The sequence below is a fragment of the Epinephelus lanceolatus genome, chromosome 23 (assembly GCF_041903045.1).
Source record: "Epinephelus lanceolatus isolate andai-2023 chromosome 23, ASM4190304v1, whole genome shotgun sequence".
Taxonomy (NCBI): domain Eukaryota; kingdom Metazoa; phylum Chordata; class Actinopteri; order Perciformes; family Serranidae; genus Epinephelus; species Epinephelus lanceolatus.
Genome location: NC_135756.1, coordinates 17,165,144 through 17,190,447, shown reverse-complemented (window position 1 = coordinate 17,190,447; position 25,304 = coordinate 17,165,144). Strand labels below are relative to the sequence as shown.

Genomic DNA, 25,304 nt, shown 5'->3' with positions numbered 1-25,304 from the left:
CAGCTGCATCGATGCTTGGCCTGGGCTTGATGTCAGCCAGACTGCCGCTGGACTGGACTGTTTCCTCCTCTGTAGTGATGTAGACCTGAAACACTTACCTTCGGCGCTGTGGAGAGAGGTCAGCACAAGGCAACTACAAAGTGACAGTACTCTTACCGAGAGCCCTGCACAAACATGTTCTTATTCTGGCTGATCAGATCTCTGCTCAGGATAACATTGAATGACTGCTGGGAGTCTGCCCAGATCACAAAAGTCAATGTGCATGACAGACTCAAAGTTGTAAGGCATCAAGCTCTTTAAGATACAAAAAAGAGGGAAACATGATCCTAATCAGCCACAAACACTGAAAAACATTTCAGCTGTAGGGGCCCATTTTTTAAAGTACTGTTCAAGTTGGCATTAAGATTTTTCCTTGAGTGTAAAATTTCCCACATTTTCAACATTGTTTTTTTGTACAAAAACCCAATTTACAATGTTTCATTACTCTTTTACAGAGTTCACAAGGTTATGGGAACAAATGGATCAATATTTAATGATATATAACACTCTAGAAGTATATTTTAGAATATGAATACATTTCAAGAGCATCACTGGGGTCTGGAAGCCATTACAATCTGATTTACACCTTTTCATTTAAGTTCAGTGATTCCTGTAGCCATTACAATGAATGGATGGATATTAGTGTCAACAATATTTACAGTCATCAAATACTTTTGGACATGCAATATATCAGGGGATGGTCATGGATTTAAACCAAGATAAGTACATAAAAAAAAAGAAAAGAAAAAAATATTTGAAAAGAAAACCAATAATCTCCAATAGACAAATAAGTAACACAAAAGGGGATTTGTGATTTAAAAAAATAAGAGCTTTTGTGTAGCATATAATCAAAAGTTGTGTTTACGACACAATGTTCATTTTGATTTCATTTTATCAACATTTCTTTGTGATGGAGTACAAATGAAAAAAAAACATCAATATGACACCCCTGATGAAACACTGTTGCAGCACCACAAAACTTTCTTCCACATTTTTATTTACCGAAATCCAAAAACTGGTCTAGTAGTTTGATTCAACGTCAAATATTGGGACATAGGGGCTTCTTTTTTTCTAACTGGAAAAATAGGGATTAGAGACAATTCTCATACGTAACAGTGCTTATTTGTCAAACTGATCATCTCAAATACTACAAACTGAAAGGTTTGTATCACAGTGTTGCCTGGCATTTGACAACAATGTTAGTGTTAAGGTGCACATTCCAATTTTAACAAATTGCATATGAACCAGCTCCACTGAATTTCTTCCTTATGTGTTTAAAGGTTCATCTATGGTGTGACAGGGCAGTGTCAAAAATGAACATACAAAAACATATTAGGTGTGAAACACAGGAGCAAAAATAAAATAATTTACTTGAAATGGAAAATCACCAAATGGGATTAGCGGATACTTGAAGGTTTACCAATTCCATGTGGTCTTTAACTACAATGGCTGCTTGAACTCACATTGATTTCTAAATCTAAGGATGAATATTTCACAACAAAACATTGTTTTTTTTTTTCTTTCTTGGTGAGTTTTTCAATGCAATTACAACAGAAACCACTTTGTAAAAAGTATTTTTTTGGTTTACGGTGTGATTCAAAGAGCTGCACATACATGCAGACCTTTCATTTGTTCAAGTCTACATATCCTCCCATCCACCCATCGATTCACATTGTAAAAAAGTACATTGATTTAATTTGTCTTACCTTGTAAAAGTTTCATCCATTTGAAGAAACAAAGGAAAAAAAAAACATAAAAAGGGACTTAAAAACAGGGATCTACCTTCTAAACATACAACTACACGCTAATACAGCTAAAAAATAGATCATCTAAACGTAGACAAATTCAATATGAAAAACAGTTTGCAGTCCAAAATACACATTTAATATAAATGAGTCAAACATGTAGAGGAATTCACCAAATGCATCGAGTACCTCGGTAAACATTTTTTATTACAACACCATCTAGTTTTTAATCAAAAGCAGAGAGACATTTACAAACATACTAACAACAAAAAGGATAAATGAGAATGAGAGAGAAGGGTGGGGAGAACACATCAAAGATGTACCCTATAAAAACTGATCTCTAAACTGAATGTACACAGTACAGCGAGCCAAGGAAAAATAAAAAACAAACGGGATGTAATGTCTGTGTTTTCTAGTTAGGGGATTGTGTGGGCCATTTTATTGTTTCTTTGCAAAGAAGCATCACACATACTCATCTTCATGTCAAATAAAACATCATAAAAATAAAAGAACTGTTTGGAAAGTTTCTTTTCTTTCATCTTTAGTTATCATGAGTATAGATGTTTGGATAACATAATCTTACACAGGTCAGGGTCTTCCATCCACTGCTCTTATTCAGGCAGACAAGATGAACAGACAGAGAGAAGGATGGGTGGAGACGGAGAGGAGAAGAGAGATGGAGGGGTGGAGGAAGAGGTGGTGGTTGTAATCCTGTCCGGTCATGCAGGGTGGGGAGGTGGTGGCGCACTGAAATCCTTCCTCCTTTTCCTTCCATCCATCCTTGATCCTCGTTAGCTGAAAGGTGTCAAAACGAAGGGTGGAGTTTGGTTTCGAGGCAGCCCAACAGTGAACACTTTCCCCCCTCATCATCAAACCTCTAGACTACACACATGTTGTGCACGCCAGGGCTGGGTTCAATTCATCATCACTTTGAGTCACAAGGTTGGAGTCCTATCCCAATACACCCCTTGCCCCTTCCACTTAGCCCTTACCCCACCGTTTTGCATGTTCACCCCAAGGGAAAAGTTGTCCCAATTATTGCTGGGATAGAGTGGTAAAGCGAAGGGTTGGGGAAAACATGGCTCTCAAAACAGAGGTTTTTCAGAGGTATACTCCTAAACGCAGTGTTACGAGAAATCATCAGCAAGATGGCTGCCCAAGCAACAAAAGAAACCCACGAATGAATTTTCTTCATAAACAGTTTAAAAAGGAAAAAATGTTTTTGTGGTTGGACCCTGAAATAACTAAATAAAAAGAGAATAAAAAAAAAACTTCCTCAGTGTTGTTTCAGTTATGTATTATGATCCTTTTCTTCATAACAATAACAAAAAAAAATTCCTACTTATAATCCTGATATCTCTGTAGCTAACTAGCTAGCTAACATAAATTTGTGTTGATTTGTGCATGACAGTATCACAATTTGACATATCTTCATGTAACATTCCCCCGTTTGACGGCATAGGACACCCAAACTTTAAGTCAAGTCCAGCAACTTTGCTAGGTTGGTAGCAGTGTTCTTTTTAATTCAATGACTTGGTTTGTCAACTGATAGCATTTGAGCTAAGTTGTGAATGAACTCCATGCTTTTCTATCTCCATCAGATAGATGGCAAATGTCCTTGCGAAAATAGCATTACTGACATTGTAGCGTCTGTTAGCTGCAACGCCATCAATAACTACTAAGGGCATGTCTAGGTCTTACGGGCTGTTAACCACTAGCCCTTACAACTCTGTTTTGAGGGGCGAGGGGACACTGGAATATGAAGGGTAGAGGTAAAAAAAAAAAGAAATGGTGTTTGGACATAAAGTCTCTGAAAATGATGCATATATATGGCTCCCCATTAGGACATTAACTTCCGTTTCCCTTAATGCTCAGTTGACTGTGTATTGGACCCAACCCTGGCACAGACACTAAGAAACATCGTCATGCAAACTTGAACAGGAAATTTCCAAGAAGCAAATCTGGAATCTTTCAGTATGTACACACACACACCAAAAATAATAAAACAATATGCAGTTGAGTCTATGCCTGAATGTGCTCTTTGATTATTTTTTTTTTAATGCATATGCCGTTAATCCATATAAAGATGTTTGCACGCTACATGTAGCTCTTGACAGACAAGAATTGACATCCACATATGAAATATTGAATATTGAAAGACAACGAGGTTGCACATTTTTGTTACACAGTTTTCTACAGTGTACACCGAATTTCCAAATTTAGAGATGGACATGAGCAAAACACTGATATAATCTAAAGGGCACAGCTACGCTGCATTGAACAAGACTCATTTTGTAATTGTGGAATGCTGAATAGAGCCTCAAGTCACATATTGACAAGATTGGTCCTGCACAATGTAGCCTATTGTCTTTTTAATGTAATTTGCAAAAATATTAAAAATTTCTTTGTAAAATGGTCAAGCCAATTTTCCAATCTCCAGTGGTTTTCTGAAAGACTTGCCTCCTCCCCTTCAAAAATACATTAACTTAAGATGAATTCAAAAGGATCTTTCCCCCCATGTGTTAGCCACTTCTGACAGCCATAGAAAAGTGGACCCAGTGTTTGTCATACAGCTATTTCAAGAACACATTTTGCTTACAACCAATTGGTAAAGGTGGGCGTTTGGTACAGGGCTACAAACACTGAAAACTTTTAACACTGCAACACATAACATACAAACAGTACATGATTGGCTGTGACACAACCAATTTTTCAGGGAAATTTGGCAATATAGGAGAGAAAGACACAGAAAGGACACAAAGAGCTGTAGATAAAAACACAAAACTACCAAGAGGAAGGTACGCATCTGATTCAGAGACAGCAGATGATACTTTGCTACAATCGTTCACTGATATGGACGCCCAAACCATACCAAACCTTTTTACATACAACAGAAAAAATAGGGCCAGTGTCATTAAGTATATTCCTTTAAGCTGCAATATTTTGTACTCAGAATTGAGAAACCAAGTCCAGCATGCACGGTACAGGAAACTGGAAAGGTAACTTCTTTATAATAATTATAAAAGGCAGTAGCAATGGTCAATTAGACTGTCAACAATGGTCCAATGACCTGAAAACATTTCTACCCAATTCAAAGCACCTCTTGACAGAAATTTTAAATTTAGCAGATGAAATGACAACAGTTCTGTTACAGAAAGTCATTTCACATTTGTTAGATATGCTATCAATTTAAAATCAAACGTATCAAACCTCAGTGATACAAGGGTTTTCTTTACAGGGTGAATTATAACAAGGTATCTGCACCAAAAAGGCCTTACTTTCAGGCATGTCAAATGAGTACAGATGATTTTACATGGTTTAAAAAATTCAAATGCATATTGACACTTCACGTTTTTTTGGCTGTTGAAGGGGTTTTACATGGTGCATAGCTACAGAGAAATACACTTTAGCCAACAATAACAATAGTTTACACAACACAGCAGTCGAACTCAACGACACTCTTGGTCAAACTATTAAGAGACTCAAACAACCAGAACAAGTGGGCAAGGGGCATGACTAAATCTTTTCCCTTATCATAAAATATGCCTTGAACCTATGTTTATTATAGAATATTCTAGTGGTGTGTCAGCTAATACAGCATGGAAATAATAAAGGTAAGAGCCAAACCAGGGTCAAACAGTCCATGAAACACTCTCAGGCCTCTAACTTTTTTATTTTTTTTTTACTGAACACTACATTAAAAAGCCTAAAATGTGATACTTACCATTTAAAAATTTTTATTCAGATATGAACACTAAGGGTGCTTTCACATCTGCCCTGTTTGGTTCAGTTCAATCAAACTCAAGTTAGTTTGCCTCTCAAGTGCGGTTTGTTTGGGCAGGCATGAACACAGCAATCGCACTCTGGTGCGCACCAAAACAACCTGACCGAGACCTTCTTGAAGAGGTGGTCTCAGTCCGGTTACAACCAAACTCTGGTGTGGTTCATTTGTGGTGAGAACATGTTCCAACCTCGATCTGAACCAACTGCAGTCGCATTACGCATTGTTTGGGTTAAACATGAGCATGTTACAGTCCTAGAGGATTATTAATGTGCACCTCCTCCTGTACTGCCAATATTGGCAACCTGACAACCATTACTGCCTATCGCTGCTATTTTACAGGTTACATTAAAAAGCTGTAGCAAGCTTGCTACTGTCAGTGTCACCTTTGCTTCTTCTGTCAATTATGTCTTAAGAAAAACTTTAAGAACAACTCTCGACTAGTCGATTATTTTATATTATATGCTCTCGTCCAACCAAATTCTCATTGGTCGAATAATCGCCGTGTTACTTTCATAAGGAGAAAAGTGCTACATCAATAGCTTTCCAGGATTAATCCATTATTTCCTGCGGCGGGGAGGACAGGCTAAGTAACCTGTGAAAATGGGGGTGTTTTCAAAACACCCCTGTTGTTGACAGAAAGTTGAACTCTCCCACCCTCACACTCAGCATCGCGGTGGCGCAGACCTCCTGTGAGTTTCTGTATACCGACACCCTTTTCCTCAGTGGAAACGAAGCTTTATTTCACAGATAAGGAACAATAAATTGTGAAGACAGTAAAGCTTCCACTAAAATAGCATTTTAGGTCTTACGTGTGATTTATCCTGGCTTTATATGAGCAGAGGAAAACTCCGCTCGTCGCTAGGCTAATGTAGTGACACGGACACACCACCACAGAAGAAAAAATAAAGAGATTTTTTCCCCCAAGACTTATCGATTAGACTCAGATTATGTACGATTTAAGTCGACCAAGATTTTCTTTGGTTGACTACAGCCCTAATAATTAAGCATAATTAAAACTGAACCAAATTAAGTCAAAACTGTAATTTCCTCCCCTACAGGCTATTTCTAAGATGACTGTCTATTTCAAGTATATATTGTCTTTGCTCGCTGTTACTAAAATGTGCATTAATACTTCCTGCTGACTTGTAACAGAAACTGTTTGGCCCTGGTTTAACATGAGCAAATAAAGTGCTTGCTTGAAAAGGAAAACAGGGCTGTGATCCCCAGCAAACATGCACCTACAGAAAGACTAAATAGAGTGCATAAACAGGTTCAGCCTGGTGCAAACAGTGTACATTTCCCCTTGGCAATATGAACAGATATAACAGTGTTAAAGCATCTGAGGACACAACAAATAGCCAAACTACCATTAGGATTAAAGCAATATGCTTAGTTCTCTTTTTTTCTCTAAGATATCAGACTGAATTCAAAGGCAGCTAAAGGTAAAAAATATACTCAACAAATGCATTTCTGGTATCTACAAATTACCAAAAGTTATTCATCCCTGTGCCCACTGGGGATCTCTTATCTCACAGAGATAACAAAATGTGTGCTAGATGAGACTGCAGTGATTGCTGCTGCTGCAATGCTTTTTACTGAAACGCAGTGCTCATTTTTTTCCATTTGCTGCCACTCTGAAATGTGTGAAAAAACAGAAATCTCTCCCTTTAACAAAACTTTAAAAAGTAACCCTTTATCAAGAGGTTCCCAGTGGACACAAAGTCATACTTTTCAGTAACAACTGTTATGAAGGTATAGGACAACAGGAATCAACAGATTAGATTAATTCAGCTAGAGCTAATGGCTAAAAATGAGCACAGCTCTACACTAATCACATCACATGACAGATTTCTCAGACAGTTACAAACTTATATTCTTTTTGTATGGGCTTTGGGCGCTTTCAGAATTCAGCAACTCTACAAGCAAAACAACCCCACTTAATATTTCTCAGTATGACAGAAACTTCAACACTTATAAAATAGTGCATATATAAATTATGTTTATTATTCTTCTCTATGAGAGCTACTAAATTAAGACATGAAAGTGTCAAGAGTGAATGCAGTTTATGTCTGAAAGCTAAGAGAAATATTATTTGGGGTAATGTGTGTACAGAGAAGCTGAGGGGTCCGTGTAACCTACTAAACTCTGCCCTATAAAGACTAGTTTATACACAACACCACAGAAATCCTACAAGCTTTGGCAACAAAGGACATGAGAACACACAAAATCGATCAAACCAGTATTTCAACTGCATTTCCAAAACCTGACAAAACTTATCATATTGTTCATCAGCAAGTGACGCAACGGAAGAAGCCAAAAATTACAAAATGATTTGGGAAACACTGAGCGAGACAATTAACCTGAAAAATATTCACCTCAAATCATTTGAGAATTTGGTATCAATAGTGAATGTGCACAAACTGGTTTCAGATAAATTCATCTACAACTCATCCATGACATGACTTAACACCCAAAAATCCAGCAAAACACATGCTCACAGGCCGAAATAATCAAGAACACTTGCATGATCTCTTACTAACCTGACAATTTATCGTTTAAAAATCAACACTGCAGCCTGAATGGAAATCATTTCAATATACATACGTACATAAGAGTGACATTAAAAACGAATACTGAGACAAAATTTCTTCCACGGATTAGTCAAATTACAATTAGCATATCATCATGAATTTGCTGCATCAACATTAACAATTGTTCAGTTTTGATTTGATGGATACCTCAATATTATTTATAAGTTCTCACAAATCAAATTATGATTTTCTTTAGTTGAAAATGAACTTCCTGATCCTAACTTATATAAACCAACTCTGACAATCATCACATTACAAACAATTGCAATTTAAAGCCACTGATCAACTCCAGCAGAACATCAAATTTTGTTTTTCCTTTGATCTTTGCCTCAAAAAATGATCACATAATGTGCACTAAGGGCATCAAGATCTATGTAATTGGAACATGGTATTAGAAAGTATAAAAGTTTTGTTTTTGCTTTACCTCAACATCTTAAATTGAGGTACAATGGTTTAAAGGTGAGCAACACTGAGCTACAAAACATTCACTTAGACACAAGTTAAATGTCAGGCAATGTTACTGACATGCACAATAACAATCATGGGTCCAAAAATCAGCAGATATCAACACTGAAAAATGTTCACCTTTACTTAATTGTAACAAGACAATGATCTTTATATTCAGCTTTAAAATGGAAATGGTAATACGTATACAACATTACTGTTAATGGAACATTTACAAAGTGTAAATTGGTCGATCAGCAAGTTGAACACTGTATTTTTTTTCTAACAATACAATAAGACCACATAGAATGCTAAATCTGTATTAGGTACTGTAAAATGATTGGGGAATATTTTGACATCTGAAACCTGCCAGTCAGTCAACTACTATTACAAACACACTAACAAACCAACTCACCAGACACAATACACTTCAATTAAACCCACATATAATGAAATGGCAAGTACTGAATCTCGATACTCAAGCCAGAAAAATTTGTAGATTTTTTTTGGTCCACTGACCTAAGCTGCTGGTAAAACCAAAATTTTGTTTATTGCCACTTTTTATGAGACAAAAAGATGTTTAGATTTGGAAAAATGTTATCTACAGAGATTCTCTGAACTGCCAAAAAGGCAGAATGAGCACAAAACATTACCAAACACAGCCAAACATGTACAAGCAACTTGGATGTTACTACTTTCTCTCCATGCCATCTGTAACAAAATCTATTTAACTTTGAAATTTATTTGGCAGAATACAAAAAGTGGCTGACAAATTTTGAAGATTACCTGCCTCAGAGGCACGTAGACCAAAAAGTAACAATGCATCTACAGTCAGTTTCAAGTATCAATGGACTTTCTGATTTGAGGGAGAACCACGGCATAGATACAATACTCACAAACCCCTCTGTGCAATGCAGCATTGGAAATACATTAAGTGCGTTTTACACATATTGTCCATAAGACAAAATACACAACTGTGATTTCTTACCAGACCATTTCAAGGAAAGCAGACTTACCTTTCACCTACCTGTCATCAAATGACTGAGTTTTAGAAGTCTTTTCCTTGCTTACCTCTTCGCTTCATTATATAATCATTAATGCAAATTTAAATTAAGTTATTCTATACTGTAAATTATGATTTCAACAGTTTAAAGATGGTCAAAAGCCTTTTATGGTCTATGTGTGACTGTACTCATGAGGACAAAGGCCACATTCTTGATAATTAGTTATTAGGGCAAAAATACACCCTCTGTTGATCAAAAATGCTTTGGTCACGGAAAATCCTGAACTGATCTAAAGCCTTTACTCCAATGAAGAAGAGAGGAGGTGAGCAATCGAAGCAGACTTTTTCCAAACGCATCTTCTGCCACAGAGTTCAAGTTGTTTGAGCCTGAACCTAACCAGCTCAGTCCACATCTAGGAAAAGTGTAGTAAAGAAGACAGAGGAGAGCTCATGACAGAAGAAAGTAACAGAGGAAAACTGTACCCACCTCTCATCTAGCGGTGACGGTACTCCCTCTCCCTCTCTCTCTCCCGGTCTCGGTCCCTGTCCCTCTCACGGTGGCGGTCCCGCTCCCGGCTGCGTTCTCGGTAATAGTCCTCATGCCGGTCACGACTGCGGGACTTGTGGCGTCGGCTCTTTTCCCTGGAGCGGCTGTGGTCTCGTTCCCTGGAGCGTTCTCGTCTACAGTGGACATGGACAAGCATTATTAGACTGTGTACCAGCCAGGGTTTCAAATCTTCAAATCCAGGGATATTTCCCATTTAGAAGAAATATAGGATCCAAAAAATACACAACAACATTAAATGGGAGGGAAATAGTCCACTGGCTCATGTCTTTTTCCTTTGTCCTAGATCCAAGATACTTTATCTGACAAGAGATTTTAAGTGTCTTTTTTAGTGTCGTTTTGAACAGCTTCTGTGTCACATTTTATGGCTACTGCCCAAAATTAAAGTCTTACCTGGAGGCGGAACCGTAGCTTTTTGACTCAATGCCGTGGAGACAGTCCTGCAGGGAACTGATGAGGACCTTGCATCGGTCGTCTGCTGACACTTTGGACTGCTTAATCAGACTGATGGCTGTCACCAAGGTCTCTATAGCACTGCCATAGTCAGCTAAAGGGAGAACAAGGTTGCATTTAGCTTTCGCTGGCTCACAGTTTTTCTCTTGCTGGCATTAAACCTGAGTACACCCATAGTGAGTAATTGTATAGTGCATGTCCTCTATTCTTGTGTTACCTGCACTGGCGTCGGACACCGCTCTGGATATGGCGCTGGAGGAGATGGCTCTGTTCCTGTTCATAATCTCCTCAAACTCTGCCTCGCTCAGAGGGGTCCGTGACGCTTCCATCTCCCTACAAATACACACGTGTCAAGTGTTACATTCCAAAGTTAAACTGTTATGTTTGAAACTAATTGAATAAATGACAAAAAGAAAATTAAATGTTGAAGTCTGCACATAAGAAGTGCAAATCCAGAATTCTTCCACGTCATAAAACGAACAACACTTTTTTTACCAATGTCAGCCCCTCCAGGATGTTATGATGTTGTGAATTCTGTGTGACCTTATAATTTTGTCCAGTCACCACAACTTTACCACAAATGTGACCATTCAGAGCAGGTAAAATCTTATGTCATTGTAGAGCTGCATGCAGTGTATGGATTTGTTCAGCCCTTTCTTGCCCTGCTCTCTCTTTTTATCATGACTGCGGGAGTGTGAGCTCTGTGCGAGTCACACACACATAATAATAATAATAAATTTATTTGTAAGCGCTTTTCAATGACAGGGCTAACTGTCAGCACATCACAGCTAACGTTACCCAACATTTAATGAACAGCTATAACGATCTCAAGGTGATCCCACCATTATAATTAGGTTCTAAAGCCACTTTCCCACTGCACAAAATACCCACTAATATCAGGCTTTTGAATGTAATGGGAAAGGCTGCAATCGGCATTTACACCTAAGACAAAGGACTCCACAGTAATCATTGGTATTTGTCAACTCTGATTGGCTCAGATTGGCAGTGATGGAAATACAACACCAAGGTGGACATGCTAATTTTAGCTCCTTTACTAGCCTGATGCAAGCAGCACTCAACTATCAAACCAAATTTAATCAGCACCGAGTTTCAAAGAGACCCTGAATAATTAAGAAACATTAAAGTAAGCAACAAAACATTTTCATTGACCTTAATGCTGCTTTACGATTTACTAGCCTGCCTTACCGTGACATCAAACATGACACACCAGTTTAAAAAAAAAAAAAAACACTAATTCATACTCGTCAACTGCAGAGCCGTGTATACGACTCTGATCTACTGGAAATGGGAAGGGAGTCACCTATTTAACAGGTGTTCCCACATTAAAAAAACCCTGCATACACTCACTAATTTTGGTTGAAAAGGGGGAAAAATCTGTGGGAAACACTGAATGCTCATCTTAACAGGCTCAGAATCCAGAACAGCACCCAACAATTTTTCCAATTTTTTATCTGCCCCGACAATTTCAAAGCAAAAAACAATGCAACATGCATTGCAATTTTTAGATTGTTACTATACTGTGAAAGAACATTTTATCAGTTGCTGTACTATTTTAATTGTAAAGTGTTTTGAGACCATCCTGCATGGTGATTCTACACTTTAAATAAAGTTTGATTGATTGATTGACTGATTGTACTGACTATTTGTTCCACCAACACCCATTCTTACCGGCCTCCAGGACCGTAGTCCCCTCGGTCATATGGTGGCGGGCGTCCGTATGGGTCGTTTGGTCCAGGGGGGCCTCTGCTGTCGTTGGGGGGCATGTTGTTGTTACCAGGTGGAGGGAAGAAGGCAGGGTTAACATGGGGTGCTGGTGGTGGTCCACCTGGCGGGGGACCTGGCATGTGTGGAGGTGGAGCCAAAGCCATGGGGGGCCCGATGGGGCCAGGGGGACGTGGAGGGAATGGTCCTGGGGGTGGCGGGCCCTGTTGAGGGGGTGGGGGACCAGGGGGAGGGCCGTAACCTGGAGGAGGGGGACCTGGGGGCAGGGGTCCCATTGGAGGCTGGCCAAACTGACCAGGGAAGAGAACAGGGGGAGGAGGCCTATCGCCACGATTTGGAGGACCAGCAAGGGGAGGGGGGAGGCCCTGGCCAGGAGGTGGAGGTCCTGGGGGACCAGGGGGACCAGGTGGACCAGGAGGGGGACGTGGGGGACCCTGCATCCCACCTAAAAAAGAACACAGGGTACAAAAGAGAAGCTGATGAGACAAACTGAGTTCTAGTGAACTCTAGCTTTTTTTGTTAAAGCAAGTAGAGTTCTCCCCAACATCTTTGTGACTTTTTTTTTTTTTTTTTTACCAGCACACTTATTTCCCCATCATGCTCATAGACTTTGAAATTTAATTGGACAGTTTAAAGCATATAAACACATATTAGCTTGGCCGATTAATCGATCAAGCTCTAATTTTAACATCCTGGTGAAGCCAGTATTTTCCATGACCTCCTTCAAATGTGCGTACCCACAGGTACTAACTAAAGCAGTTCAAAGCAGGAACAATAACACAGACAGATAAGGAAGAGCAAGCCATAGCTACAGGGAACAACGGATGTCAAAAGGCCACAAAATAATGCTGCAAATGAAATCACAAGGCAACAGAAGAGATGATGAGATAAACTCATAGCAAACTGTTTCAAGCAGGCTTTTTGTCAACCAGCTGGATTATTATATACTGCAGTTTGCAAATCGATCACTCCCATGCAAGGGCCACTTGTTAGATGGCATTTAAGGAAAAGGGAGACCACACAACTTTGCCAGATGCATTTTATTCTCTCATGCAGCTGCATGAAGGAATTTTATAGAATTTTTTAAAAGGGAAGTATCTTCTTCACACAGCTTCAGAAGATCAAGATGTAAAAAAAAAAAGTACAGAAGTACTGCATGTTTTCTGATTTAATAGAAGCATGACAAAAGTTGAATTTGCTTTTGGCAAAATGAATATGATTGAGTAGGCAGGCTGCAGGATGGCCTTCAAAAACCTACTTCGTGCTTCTGCCTATTCATTCTTTGATGATGCTTTTTTAAAGCTTGTTTGACTGTGAATGTATGATCTGGACTGACCTCAAAAGAATACAGCACATTTATTAATGGTGTGCTTCTCTAATGTTTTAGTGTGAACACACTGTTACCATGACCTTGTGAAGGGCCAACAGTACTTGATGGAATCAGTCTATCGAGGGATTTAGAGTTGAAAGAGAAATTCAGCTCTTTTGGGGGCATCAACCTGATGCTTTCAATAGCTTGTTTGCAGTCACGAGACTATTATAATGCACAAAATTCAGATGGAGGGCAGGAAGTGATAAATCCATATACTGCGTGAACTGGAAATACAAGAAAAGTGACGACTTTGGAGAGTTTGATGAACCTGCAGGCAGCAGGTATCGTCACAAAATGTTATCTCATGTTGGATGTAATCCATACAAAACATTGCCTGATTTGCCTGGTATTGACACAATCCTTGAAACAAATTAGGCTACCTCATCCTCTAGACCTCCTACATTACCAGCGCTACACGGCAAGTCAATTAAAGCATAAGAGAGTCTTGTGGACTACAATTATTTTGTGTGCGGTTGGGTCCACAGCTGAAACAACTGCTGTCTTGTTTTTGGCCGGTTGAGTAAATGTGCCTGATTATAACTCTTTATTTATATTTCAACTTTGTGCATGGATGCACTGCTGTAAGGATAACTTTACAAGGTAATGTCTGATAACGCTACAAAGTAATGCTGGCTAACGTTACAAGGTAATGTTGGCTAACCTTACAAGGTAATGCTAGCTAACCTTACAAGGTAATGTTGGTTAATGGTACATGGTAATGGTGGCTAACCTTACAAGGTAATGATAGCTAACCTTACAAAGTAATGCTAAGTAATGTTACAAGGTAATGTTGGCTAACGTTACAAGGTAATGTTGGCTAACGTCACAAGGTAATGTTGGCTAACGTTACAAGGTAATATTGGCTAACGTTACAAGGTAATGCTGGCTAATGTTACAAGGTAATGTTGGCAAACCTTACAAGGTAATCCTGGCTAAACTTACAAGGTAATCCTGGCTAACCTTACAAGGTAATCCTGGCTAACCTTACAAGGTAATTTTGGCTAACCTTACGAGGTAATTTTAGCTAACATTAGGTACTATTTTCTACCTACTAGGTCAACTGTTCCAATCTGCCAGTGCCACTGTTTCTTAGTGAGTTTTTTCCCCTTTACATCCTACTATTTTTAGGACTTAAAATAGCCCTTGCCTTTTCCCAATCTGATTCATTAGAACAGTCTGAACAGCGCAAATCGTAGACATTTGTGCAGTATTGGAAGTCCCTCCATCTGGACAGCGCAGTGATGTATGTCATCATATGTAAAGAAGCTATGGCATAACTCCTGAGGGTTAGGATAAAAAGGTGATCGATCAGATCAATTGAGGTTTTTCACCTCTGCCACGCCAGCTCCCGTTCCTACCCCCCGGCGGGAAGGGATTGAAACCCATATCCATCAGAGGGCCATCTTGGTGTCTAATCAGATCTGGTCTCATCCCCGAGCCTAATGGGGAAGAAAGCAAACCAATCACAACTCTTCCCTTCATAAACTTCCCCCTACCACCTGAAGGCCTGTCACAGCCCAGCAGCACGGGGCACCAGCCGCTAAGCGAAAGAAGGGATGTGAAAAGGGTGGGATGGAGGGAAAAGACGCAAAAATGGAGGGGGTAAAAAAAGAGAAAAGCTGGCAGCTCCATTCTCTCCTACTAAGTGTGTGTAAGGCAGCCAATCCAAGATTTGCAAGGAGTTTAAAGTTGGTAGCTTGCCAAGAAAAGCTATGAGCAAACTGCTTCTCAAGGAATGATGTTGGAAATAGTCAGTGAGCAGAAAACTGCAGCCAGGGAAGGATTATTCGTTCAACTGGAGGTGAAGAGGGACAATGAAAGAACAAACCAGATGGGGAGGGAAACATGCAAAGACACAGCCCTGCCAGGAGAGATTTAATGGGTGAACGCTCCCTCCCAGGAAACACACACTATAGACTAGCCTTGGTTCCATGCGGGTGTGAGTAGTAGCAAAGCCTGGACTGTGCTAACAGAGCAGCACGACCAGACCGAGAGCAGAATTTTAATTAATCTCATGTTAAGTTTTCAAGGCATTTGTCACACGATGATTATTTCAGTCAGTTGCACTACTGTATTATTGAAAAAAAATAATGCCACATGAATGACAAAAGCCTGAAAACAAAAACATGACATTAAAAAAATAAAGACATCTTTTAACAACGCCAGGTCTACATCAGGAATCCATTGACCCATAAACCTCAACAGGTGAAGGAGCATGACCACCGCCAGCACCGATCCATACACATCACAGATCACACAAATCACGGTGTCATTCATGATGTGTATGTATCCCCAGTGCATTTATCCAGGAATTAATTTCGGCTGCTGAGACTGGAATTCAATTCTAACTGTTTCAATGAGACACAAACATTTTTTCCCCATGAACTCACCTTGTTTGGTACAGCAAGACCAATGTAACATTTAACAAGGTCCAAACCCACTTGAGTAATATGTAAAACAACTGTTGACATGTCTAAATTAGATTAGGAGACAGTGAGTTATTTACAGTTAATGTCAGAGGCTGTATTAATGTGCCAACATCTTAACAACAACAGGCTACCTCGTACACTTGGGCTATAAATCATCTTAGGTAAATTCAAAAACTGTTTAGAATTCATTAGAAATGTAGTTTAAAGGGGACCAATTATACTTTTTCTTATTTCTTTGTCAAATATATATAATATTAAAATGACAGATGTTCATTTTGATCATGTCCAAAGTTTCAAATGATGAGGTACAAGTATGTAAACACAATCCCTTTGAGCATAAAAACTCGAATTTCAGTCTGTTTGAATCAAACGTTTGATGTTTTTTTCTACTTTGGCTACAAGCTGATGTCAGCTTATGACACATTTCTTTATATGGTCGTCTGCTCCAAGCATGATACTGTTTTCAGCATGTAGCCTACACTGCTACATGTACATGCTAATGCTGGGGAAACATGTAAACTTGGTTGCCGGGGTTGTAAATTTCAGATCATATTCCTGCTGGAACATGTCTGGTTGTGAAGATTTTAATTTAGAAGGTTTCACTAGTTATTTTCCACAAAAAGTTCAATCATTTCCCTGCTACAGTGACAGTGCAGAGACGTTGAGATATGAGACAAAGCGGAAATGCTGACCAATCAAAGCAGACTGTATGAGGCAAACAGTGTTTTGTGACCAACAATGCATGTAAACATGTTCTACTAGAAACCTAAAATACGTTAATATGAACCTGAAATTAAGCATAATAGGTCCCCTTTTAAAATTAAACCTGCTATAGCATAAACTGTTCTCAGCTTAATCTACTTGCTAACCCTTTTATCTGATTTCTGCAGTTTTATAATATCATCTTTCAACTGAATGAACTGAGAAGAACTCAGCCCCTACTTTACTGGCACAAAGACTTGATACCAAACTAACCAGGGAAGTGCGGTGGTGGACCTCCAGGCCCAACGGGACCAGGGAAGCGGTCTCCACCGGGGCCAGGTGGTCCAGGGAACCTGCCTCTGCCTCGACCCATGGGGAAACCCCCACGAGGGCCAGCACCAGGGGGACCGGCTTTACCTTCCCCAGACATCTGGCCTGACTGGGTACCTGTGAAACGAAGAGACAACAGTAAGTCAGTTCTCCATTTTATGCAATAAATAATAAATGTGTGTGGTTGTGTGGACATTTAAACACAACTGGATACAACTGAAGTAATAGGCATGATAAGTTTATCTGTGCATATCTAATGTTGTCCATTTTGCTGCAGTGCAGTGATAATGCAAGTGCATTATCAGTAGGCTGACAATGTGTCTACGCATTTGCAAATATCTCTCACATGAGCTTCTTCAACTGGTAAGGTGACAAGCACACATATTTAAAAATGCTGATGCATTTATCGTACTTACTTTTGCGTGACTGCATCTCAAACTGGCTGAGGGACTGTTTGTTGCATGGTGTGACAATGGGATTCTGGCCGTGGAGCTCCCTCTTTGAAAGCAGCTCCATTAACTTCCTGGATGATCCCTCTGAGCCCACACACACCAGTGCGAACCTGTAGGATGAATGCAGAGGATATACACAATCACTCATACAAACTTTAAATCTTTGCCTTGTCTTGTATGGATCAAGCATTGAACGTGATTTTCTGCCCAAATGTTATTCTACAATCTACAAACCAGTACTAAACTGAATCACATCTAAAAGAACCTGCATTGAAAGTGCCCCCCTTCAAAAACAAAAGTTTAGATAGAAATATGTATTATTGGCGTTAAGCTCACCCTTTTGACTGGCCATTGGCTCTGTTTTCAAAGAACTTGATCTCCAGCACATCTGTAATGCCTACCGACCGGATAGCTTCTGTTAAATCCTCATCTGTCGTCCACTGCGCATGAGAAGACAGCACCATCAGTATATTCACACAGACTTGCTTAATTTTTTTCCAGGTCTTCAGTTGCCGTGACACAAGAATACCTTGTTTACAGGACTGTCTTTAATGCTTTTACTTTTAGGAAAATGCTGCTATGATTTATTTATGATTCTAATATTTTCCTCCACTTATCAAAGCAGTCTCAACAGAGCTCTCTGATACCCACCCATGTGAGGTTTCCTATGTACAAGGCAATCCTTTTGCCTGTGTATGTGTACACCACGTTAGGTGGGGCACTCTTCCCTCCCTCTGAGCCACCTGGGGTAGGCAGTGTGTCCAGGTAGTCGCGGTCTTCTGGCGCATCTCCATTGTTGGCTGATGGGGATATTACATCATCGTACAGGTCAATCTGTTCATGGACTGGGTAGTCCGCTTCCTGTTGAGCATGAGAGTAACAGTTCAGTCAAATATGTGTGACATGTTAGGAACAGTTTTACATCACCAATGAGAGCTTTGAGTAAATCTGAGAGTTATTTGTCATCGATCATACATTCACAATAAATTTCATACAAATTTACGTTTCATATTGATTTTAAAGTCATGATTTGTTGTGGTCTTTATCAGTAGTATATAACATGGATGCTATGGCAATTCATGATATTTTTTAGTACATTTTTGTCCCAGAGAGACACCAGATTTCTCTTTTGGAACCTCTGCAATATTTTTGTGTTTAGTTTTCTTTTTTGGAGTATCTGGTGGTACAGGAAGTTCTGATGATTTGTCTAACATGCAATAAATACTGCTGATTCAAGAAAAAAATGTCTGTTTTCATTTTCATTCACTAGGCCACTTGCCTTTATCAGTTCAACAAGTGTTGTGCTATGCAAACTCTTAATGTTGACGGTGCATAGACATGTAGGCAATGATTGTTTCTCACTTATATACAAAAGTACTTGCGTATATGTTGGCATACATGCATCAATAAACTAAATTACAGCAATAAATTAGGGATGCACAACATCAGATTTTTTTAGCTGATATCCAATATGCTGATATATAACAACTCATTTGGCCGATAACCAGAGGTGGAAAGTAACTTATTACATTTACTCACGTTACTGTAATTGAGTATTTTTTTGTGTAATTCTGTTTCCCCGTATAACACGATAAATAGTATATTGTTATGTTATTATATGAAGCTTCCATCGTGCAAAATAATATAACTTTAATTTATGAAGAGATAAGACAGAGCCCTCTCCTCTCCTCTTATATGCTTTACTCACAAGTGTGTGAATTGACCTGGATATGAAGCGTCTGTAGCGCCAAATAATAGAACGGTAGTTTCTAAAGAGCTAAGACAAAAAAACCTAAAAATAAATCTGCAGCAGCAGTCATATTTCAGCAGCGGAGCACCACCGCTGCTAGTTGCATATAGGGGAAACACTGTTGCTCAATGTATTTGTTCTATTTTGGAATACATAGTATTTTTTCAAATTAGTGTTAGTGTATTTTAATATTCAGAATTTCGCTTCAACAAGCTCTCTCTTTTTTGACCATACATCTGTTTGCATCCCTGAGAATAATGCCCAACAACATTGCTCAAAAAGTTGTTCTGTGTATCAGCAGTCTAACAGTTGTGTTGGTGAGTCAAAATGAATGAATTCTATGGTTCATCATAGAAAAATAACCGGCTTTTGGATTGGATTTATGACCCCTGGACCATTTTTGCACTGCATAGGAGTGACCCCCATCAAGTTGTTGGAAGTAACTAAGTAACTTCTACTTTAAGTACAATTTAAACAAACTACTTTTTACTTTTTCTTAAATAGATCTTTAGATGGGTAGCTTTACTTGTACTTTCATCAAAGGAAAGGTACTTTTACTTGAGTAGAATTTTTCAGTAGTTTTTCCACCTCTGCTGATAACCGATACCACGATCAATATATTCACTTTATTTCCCCACCTAATTTTAGTGATCATCATGTGTCTTCTGTAGTGGATTTAACATCATATTATACAAGCAATCTCTTATTGTGATGGCCCACCAGCAGATGGAGACATGAAATACAATGCTTTTCAATATATGTAATATGTAATTTTAATGCCAATACTGGTCAATACCGATGACCTACCGATATTATCAGCGTGCTGGACGATTCCAATAGCTCAGTTTAAAGCCGTACCAATATTATCGTGCATTAAATTTCAGTTAAGTTTGCTGCTCACACAGACAGATTTTAAATGCTCAGTTTTTACAAAGGTATGTGTTCACTTTGTGTTGTTACATTACATTAAATCCTTCAGCTGGTAGGAGTCTTGTTTAGTTTGCTTTTAAACACTTTAATCTGATTATCCTGATACACAATTAACTAAATATTAGTCAGTCTAACTGTGAACACACCTAGATTTCTTAACGTGCTTGGGCAAGTGAATACCACAGTCATGTTGTATGTGCATGTGACCAGATACAATTAACCTGTCATGTAAACAATGCTAAGAACAATGTGCAGTTGACCATAACTGAATGCAGTAGAACAGGTTGTTGCAGAAATAGCAGTGATCATGAAAATGCATTTATAGCATTGCTAACACTCCCAATTGTAGATTGGGATATGGAGATACACTCATTCCCAGTTTCCCTCTGAGGATTAATTAAGTATTTCTGATTCTCATTGGGCATGCCATGTCAAGATAGCTCAAACTAACCATAGGTTGACTCGGGATCAGATTTTATGAATATTTTACTGTCTAAAAGTAGCATTACCATCAGTAAAATATTGGCACATTAGCCAACCTAGCTAGAATGATTAAAGAAATAACTGGACTGACTTTTGCCACATGAACTGACTCTTTTCTTCCTTACATTTTGGAGTATGAGAGTAACTCTGTAGTCAGCCTGGTTTACTCATTTCACAGACAAAGCTCACGAATTAAAGGACAAAACACGAGTGGGTGAATGTATCCTGAGTGTGCACAATGGATCAACACAACACACATTGTAAGAGCTGCTTTGTAAAGATGCTGGTGGAGATAACACTGTGTCTGAATGGCCTACAAACAACACTGGGGGCGTGTGTGGAGGAAGAAAACATCTACACAGCGCACACATACATGCTAACTAAGCTAACACGTCAAAAGCTAAACTGGACAACATAAACATTCTAAATGGGTCCCTTTGTATTTCCTGTTTGAATGTTTATGCAGAAGTTGACAAGAAGTAAAGACCAAAGTTGTTGCCCTAGCAACAGAATAGCAATGAAATGGTCCATTAAAATACGCTTTTCCATTCATACACTTGACGTTTCACGCCTATTACCTGTAATTATCTTCGTTTCAACCTGTTGTTTGCTTGTATGAACTGAAAACATGGGCTTGAAAAGTAAACTAACAACAATTATTTGGAAAGCAGCTAACGCTAGCTAGCTAACGTAACTGCGTTTGTTTGGCTTGCTAGCCCGCCACCGGCGGCCATGCCAAGGCCTGAACCTGCGAGTGCTAAACAATGAAGGCAGCTGCTTTCAGCACTCACCTGAATAAATAATCTATCTATACACATTGCATGTCCATTAATACATGCAGCATGCGTCGAGTTAAATGTCGACAACACCGCTAATTCAACATTCACAGCCGATATTGTGTTGCCGATGCTGGCTTGCAGCATGGTGAAAGGGGGCCTGTGTGCCAGAGGAGCTCGTCGGACCAGCAGAGAACAACCATTCCCACACAATATTATATACAATGAATTATACAGATACACCGAAAATAGCAGCATTAGACGAAGTGCAGTAAAAGCGGATTAAATACCTGGTTGAATTCCTCCTCTACGTCGGCGTAGATATCGATGTGATCCACACCGTCCGCCATTTTCCTCTGACCCGTCGCCTCTCTCCGCCCGGCTGTGCAGAGCGGCGCTGAGCCACAAACAATGAGGCAGCGCGGGGCAACTAGCGCACCCAGTGGTCAACTTCAGTCATTACAACACCAACAATCAATCAAGCACTAGTGTGGGGTAAAGTAGTTTATTCAAGCTCTAGTCATTATAACCTAATTAAACAAGGTTATTTTTGTTTATTAAAACTGAAGTAAATTCTAAAACTATGTATAAAATATTTTATTGAGGTTAAGTGAAATAAAAATAGACTTTACAAGAAACACAAACTAATTGAAACAGTATTGTGTACTTACAAAATCAATTAAAATGAAATTAAAAAAAACACAAGAACTGTCTTTTTTTATTACTCACTGACAATTTGGTCAACATTTTCAACACATTAAGCATGAGGAGGCACTAGTGCATATGTTTATAGAGACTAGGGTGTCTCTACATGACTGTGAGTCAACAGTCAAGAGTCAAAAAACTAAACTAACGCTGAAACTAATAAAAACCAAACTAACGCTTACAGATTTTAACAATAAAGGCTAAATTCAAAGGAGTAACCCCACTCTGGAAATTACTTGAAACTAAATTGTAATATCAGACTAAAAGAAGAAATAAAAATAAAAGAGAGGAGGGCAATTCTTGCCCAGAAAAGAAAAGAAATGATGAAATATTATTGACTTTCTTGTAGTTTTGAGGTGGATTTGGAACATCATGAGTATGAGCTAGTTAATAATCTTATTTGTATAGCACTTTACAAAACAGTTACAAAGTGCTTTAGTGTATGGGTCAAAATTTTAACTCAATTTCTCGATAGATAGAAAGATACTCAAATTATCTTTTATATCTTAAGTACTAGGGTTAAACACTGGCATACTGCACATTTTATTTTTAATTTTAATGCACATTTTAATTTCTATCTTATTTTTATTTCATTGTTTTATGCATACATACTTCTATTTCATACTCTTATTCTTACTTCTTGTAATTATCTTTTTTCTTTTACACTGGAGCAACTGTAACAAATCACAATGTGGTTATTTTGTTGTTAATGGACATAAATCATTGGGATTTAATCGACTTCTCTATTCAAGTTCAAAGATTAAAGGAAGTCAAAAATTCGATCACAGTGCTTGGATTTATACATTTATGACACAAGTCTCTTTGTGTATTCATGGAAGTCCTCAACTGATTCTTTGTCTTGGTTTAGTCTCTTCATATCTACACTGACATTAATCACTGACGGACAAAACAAATCACACACTGACTTCAAATACAGTACAAAAACCATTATGGATAATTTAATTTACTTGGTTCAAATCATGATTCAGTCAGCCAACATACAGCTTGGACACATGTCGACCATACAATACACCAAATATCGTATGATGGAAGCTACAAACAAAAATGAGACACATGAATTAAATTACTCATATAATCTCAGAGAGACACAACATACTGTGATGATGCACACTCACACACAATGTGGATCTGAGTCTGTTACACAAACAGGCAAGTCTCAGGCAATTTTGTCATCAGAGTGAGTTTAACTGAAAGACATGCTGTGTGAGATGATCCAGAGATACCAGAGAGGAAGCTACAGGGAAACTCACTCACAGCCCAAAATATAACCCCTGTTCAAAAAGTTGGGATGCCGTGTGAAACGTAAATACAAACAGAAAGCAATGATCTGTAAATCATTTTGACTCATATTCAATTATACAGCACAAGGATGAGATATGTGATGATCAAAGTGATAAGCTTTATTTTTTTTTTGTAAATATACACTCATTCTCAATTTAATGCCTGCAGTATGTCCCAAAAAGTTGGGACAGGAGCATGTTTACCACTGTGTGACATCACCTTTTCTTTTAACAACACTCAGTAAGTGTTCGGGAACTGAGGACGCTAACTGTTGAAAGTTTTGAAAGTGAAATTCCTTCCCATTCTGGCTTGATGTACGACTTCAGTTACTCAACAGTCTGGGATCTCCCTTATCGTATTTTGCGCTTCATAATGTGCCACACATATTCAGGCAGGTCAGTTTGGTACTTGGACTCTTTTACCATGAAGCCACGCTGTTGTAACACATAAACTTGGCATTGTGTTGCTGGAATATGCAAGACGCTGTCTGGATGGCAGCATATGTTGCTCCAAAACCTGTATGTACCATTCAGCATTCATGGTGCCTTCACAGATGTCTTACAGTACAAGTTACCCATGATGTTAGGGGCACTAACACACCCTCATACCATGACAAATGCTGACTCCGGAACTTTGTCCTGGAAACAATCTGGATGGTCCTTTTCCTCTTTAGCGCTGAGGACAGGACGTCCATGGTGTCCAAAAACAATTTGAAATGTGGACTTGTCAGACCACAGCACACTTTTCCATGTTGTGTCAGTCCATCTCAGATGAGCTCAGGCCCCGAGAGGTCGACTGCGTTTTTGGATGATGTTGATAATATGATTGCATTTGTTGACGCAGCGACGAACTGTGTTTACTTTAAATGGTTTTCCAACACAAGCTTTCTCTGGATTCTCTGGATCTTTTGATGATATGATGGATCACAGATGGTGAAATTCGTTTTTTCTTTTTTTTTTTTTTTTTGCAATTGTGTGTTTAGAAATGTTGTTTTTAAACTGTTGGACTGTTTGCCCACTCACAAAGTGACCACCCTTGCTAGTGACAACCGAGCATTTCGAGGACACCTCTTTCATACTTTAATCTGTTACCAGTTAACCTGTTTACCTGTTGTATGATCCAAACTGGTGTTTCTTGAACATTTCACAACCTTCCCAGTCTTCTGTTCCCCCTGTCACAACTTTTTTGGAACATGTTGCAGGCATCAAATTCAGAAAAAGTGTATATCTTACAAAAAACAATAAAGGTTATGAGTTTGAACATTAAAGATCTTGTCTTTTTACTGTATTCAATGGAATATAGGTCAAAAAGGATTTGCAAATCATGGCATTCTGCTTTTATTTACTTGTTACACAGCCTCCCAACTTTTTTTTGGAATTGGATTGGGTTGAACAATGAAATGCTTAAGTTCAAAATATGAAACACAAGCAAATACAAAAATACCCTATGCAGTTAGATTTACACTGTTAATATACATTACAATTACATATATGACAGTTCCAGGTTTTTTTCATACCACAATCTTGTTTTGCAGAGTGCTTCCACTTTTTTCCTGCTTTAATCATGATTTTATAAAATTATATCATTATTTATGTCAAGTAATAAGTAGCAGGTACATGATCGTTACGCCCAAGTAAAGAATCCAAAAACCACAGTTCTGCAAACGCATCATCACCACTAGTTCCAGAAACATTTGTGTGTTGGTA

At 38.7% G+C, this 25,304-nt stretch overlaps 1 protein-coding gene across 2 annotated transcripts; it reads right to left on the bottom strand.

Annotated features, from left to right (window-relative positions):
• Positions 1–1,900: 1,900 nt before the first annotated feature.
• cpsf6 (cleavage and polyadenylation specific factor 6) lies at positions 1,901–22,005 on the bottom strand. Of its 2 annotated transcripts, XM_033614371.2 has the most exons (11): positions 21,882–22,005; positions 18,304–18,513; positions 17,989–18,092; positions 17,617–17,762; positions 17,144–17,317; positions 15,071–15,178; positions 12,314–12,812; positions 10,842–10,957; positions 10,565–10,718; positions 10,094–10,287; positions 1,901–2,579 (listed from the first exon to the last, which is right to left on the bottom strand). In XM_033614371.2, exons 1-10 carry the CDS (start codon positions 21,939–21,941, stop codon positions 10,101–10,103), a joined length of 1,758 nt encoding a protein of 585 aa, XP_033470262.1. In that variant the 5' UTR covers positions 21,942–22,005; the 3' UTR covers positions 1,901–2,579; positions 10,094–10,100. The 2 variants fall into 2 exon arrangements, with proteins under 2 accessions (XP_033470262.1, XP_033470263.1); XM_033614372.2 differs by lacking the exon at positions 15,071–15,178.
• Positions 22,006–25,304: the final 3,299 nt, after the last annotated feature.

Bases quoted from the DNA above. Each gene is read 5' to 3' on its own strand.
- cpsf6 (XM_033614371.2), bottom strand. From the start codon at position 21,941: ATGGCGGACGGTGTGGATCACATCGATATCTACGCCGACGTAGAGGAG. The intron at 17,763-17,988 runs GTGAGCTTAACG...TTCATCCTACAG, and splicing joins GCCAATGGCCAGTCAAAAGG to GTTCGCACTGGTGTGTGTGG. The intron at 12,813-15,070 runs GTGAAAAACCTC...GTTCTTTTTTAG, and splicing joins CGGGAGCTGGCGTGGCAGAG to GTGGGATGCAGGGTCCCCCA.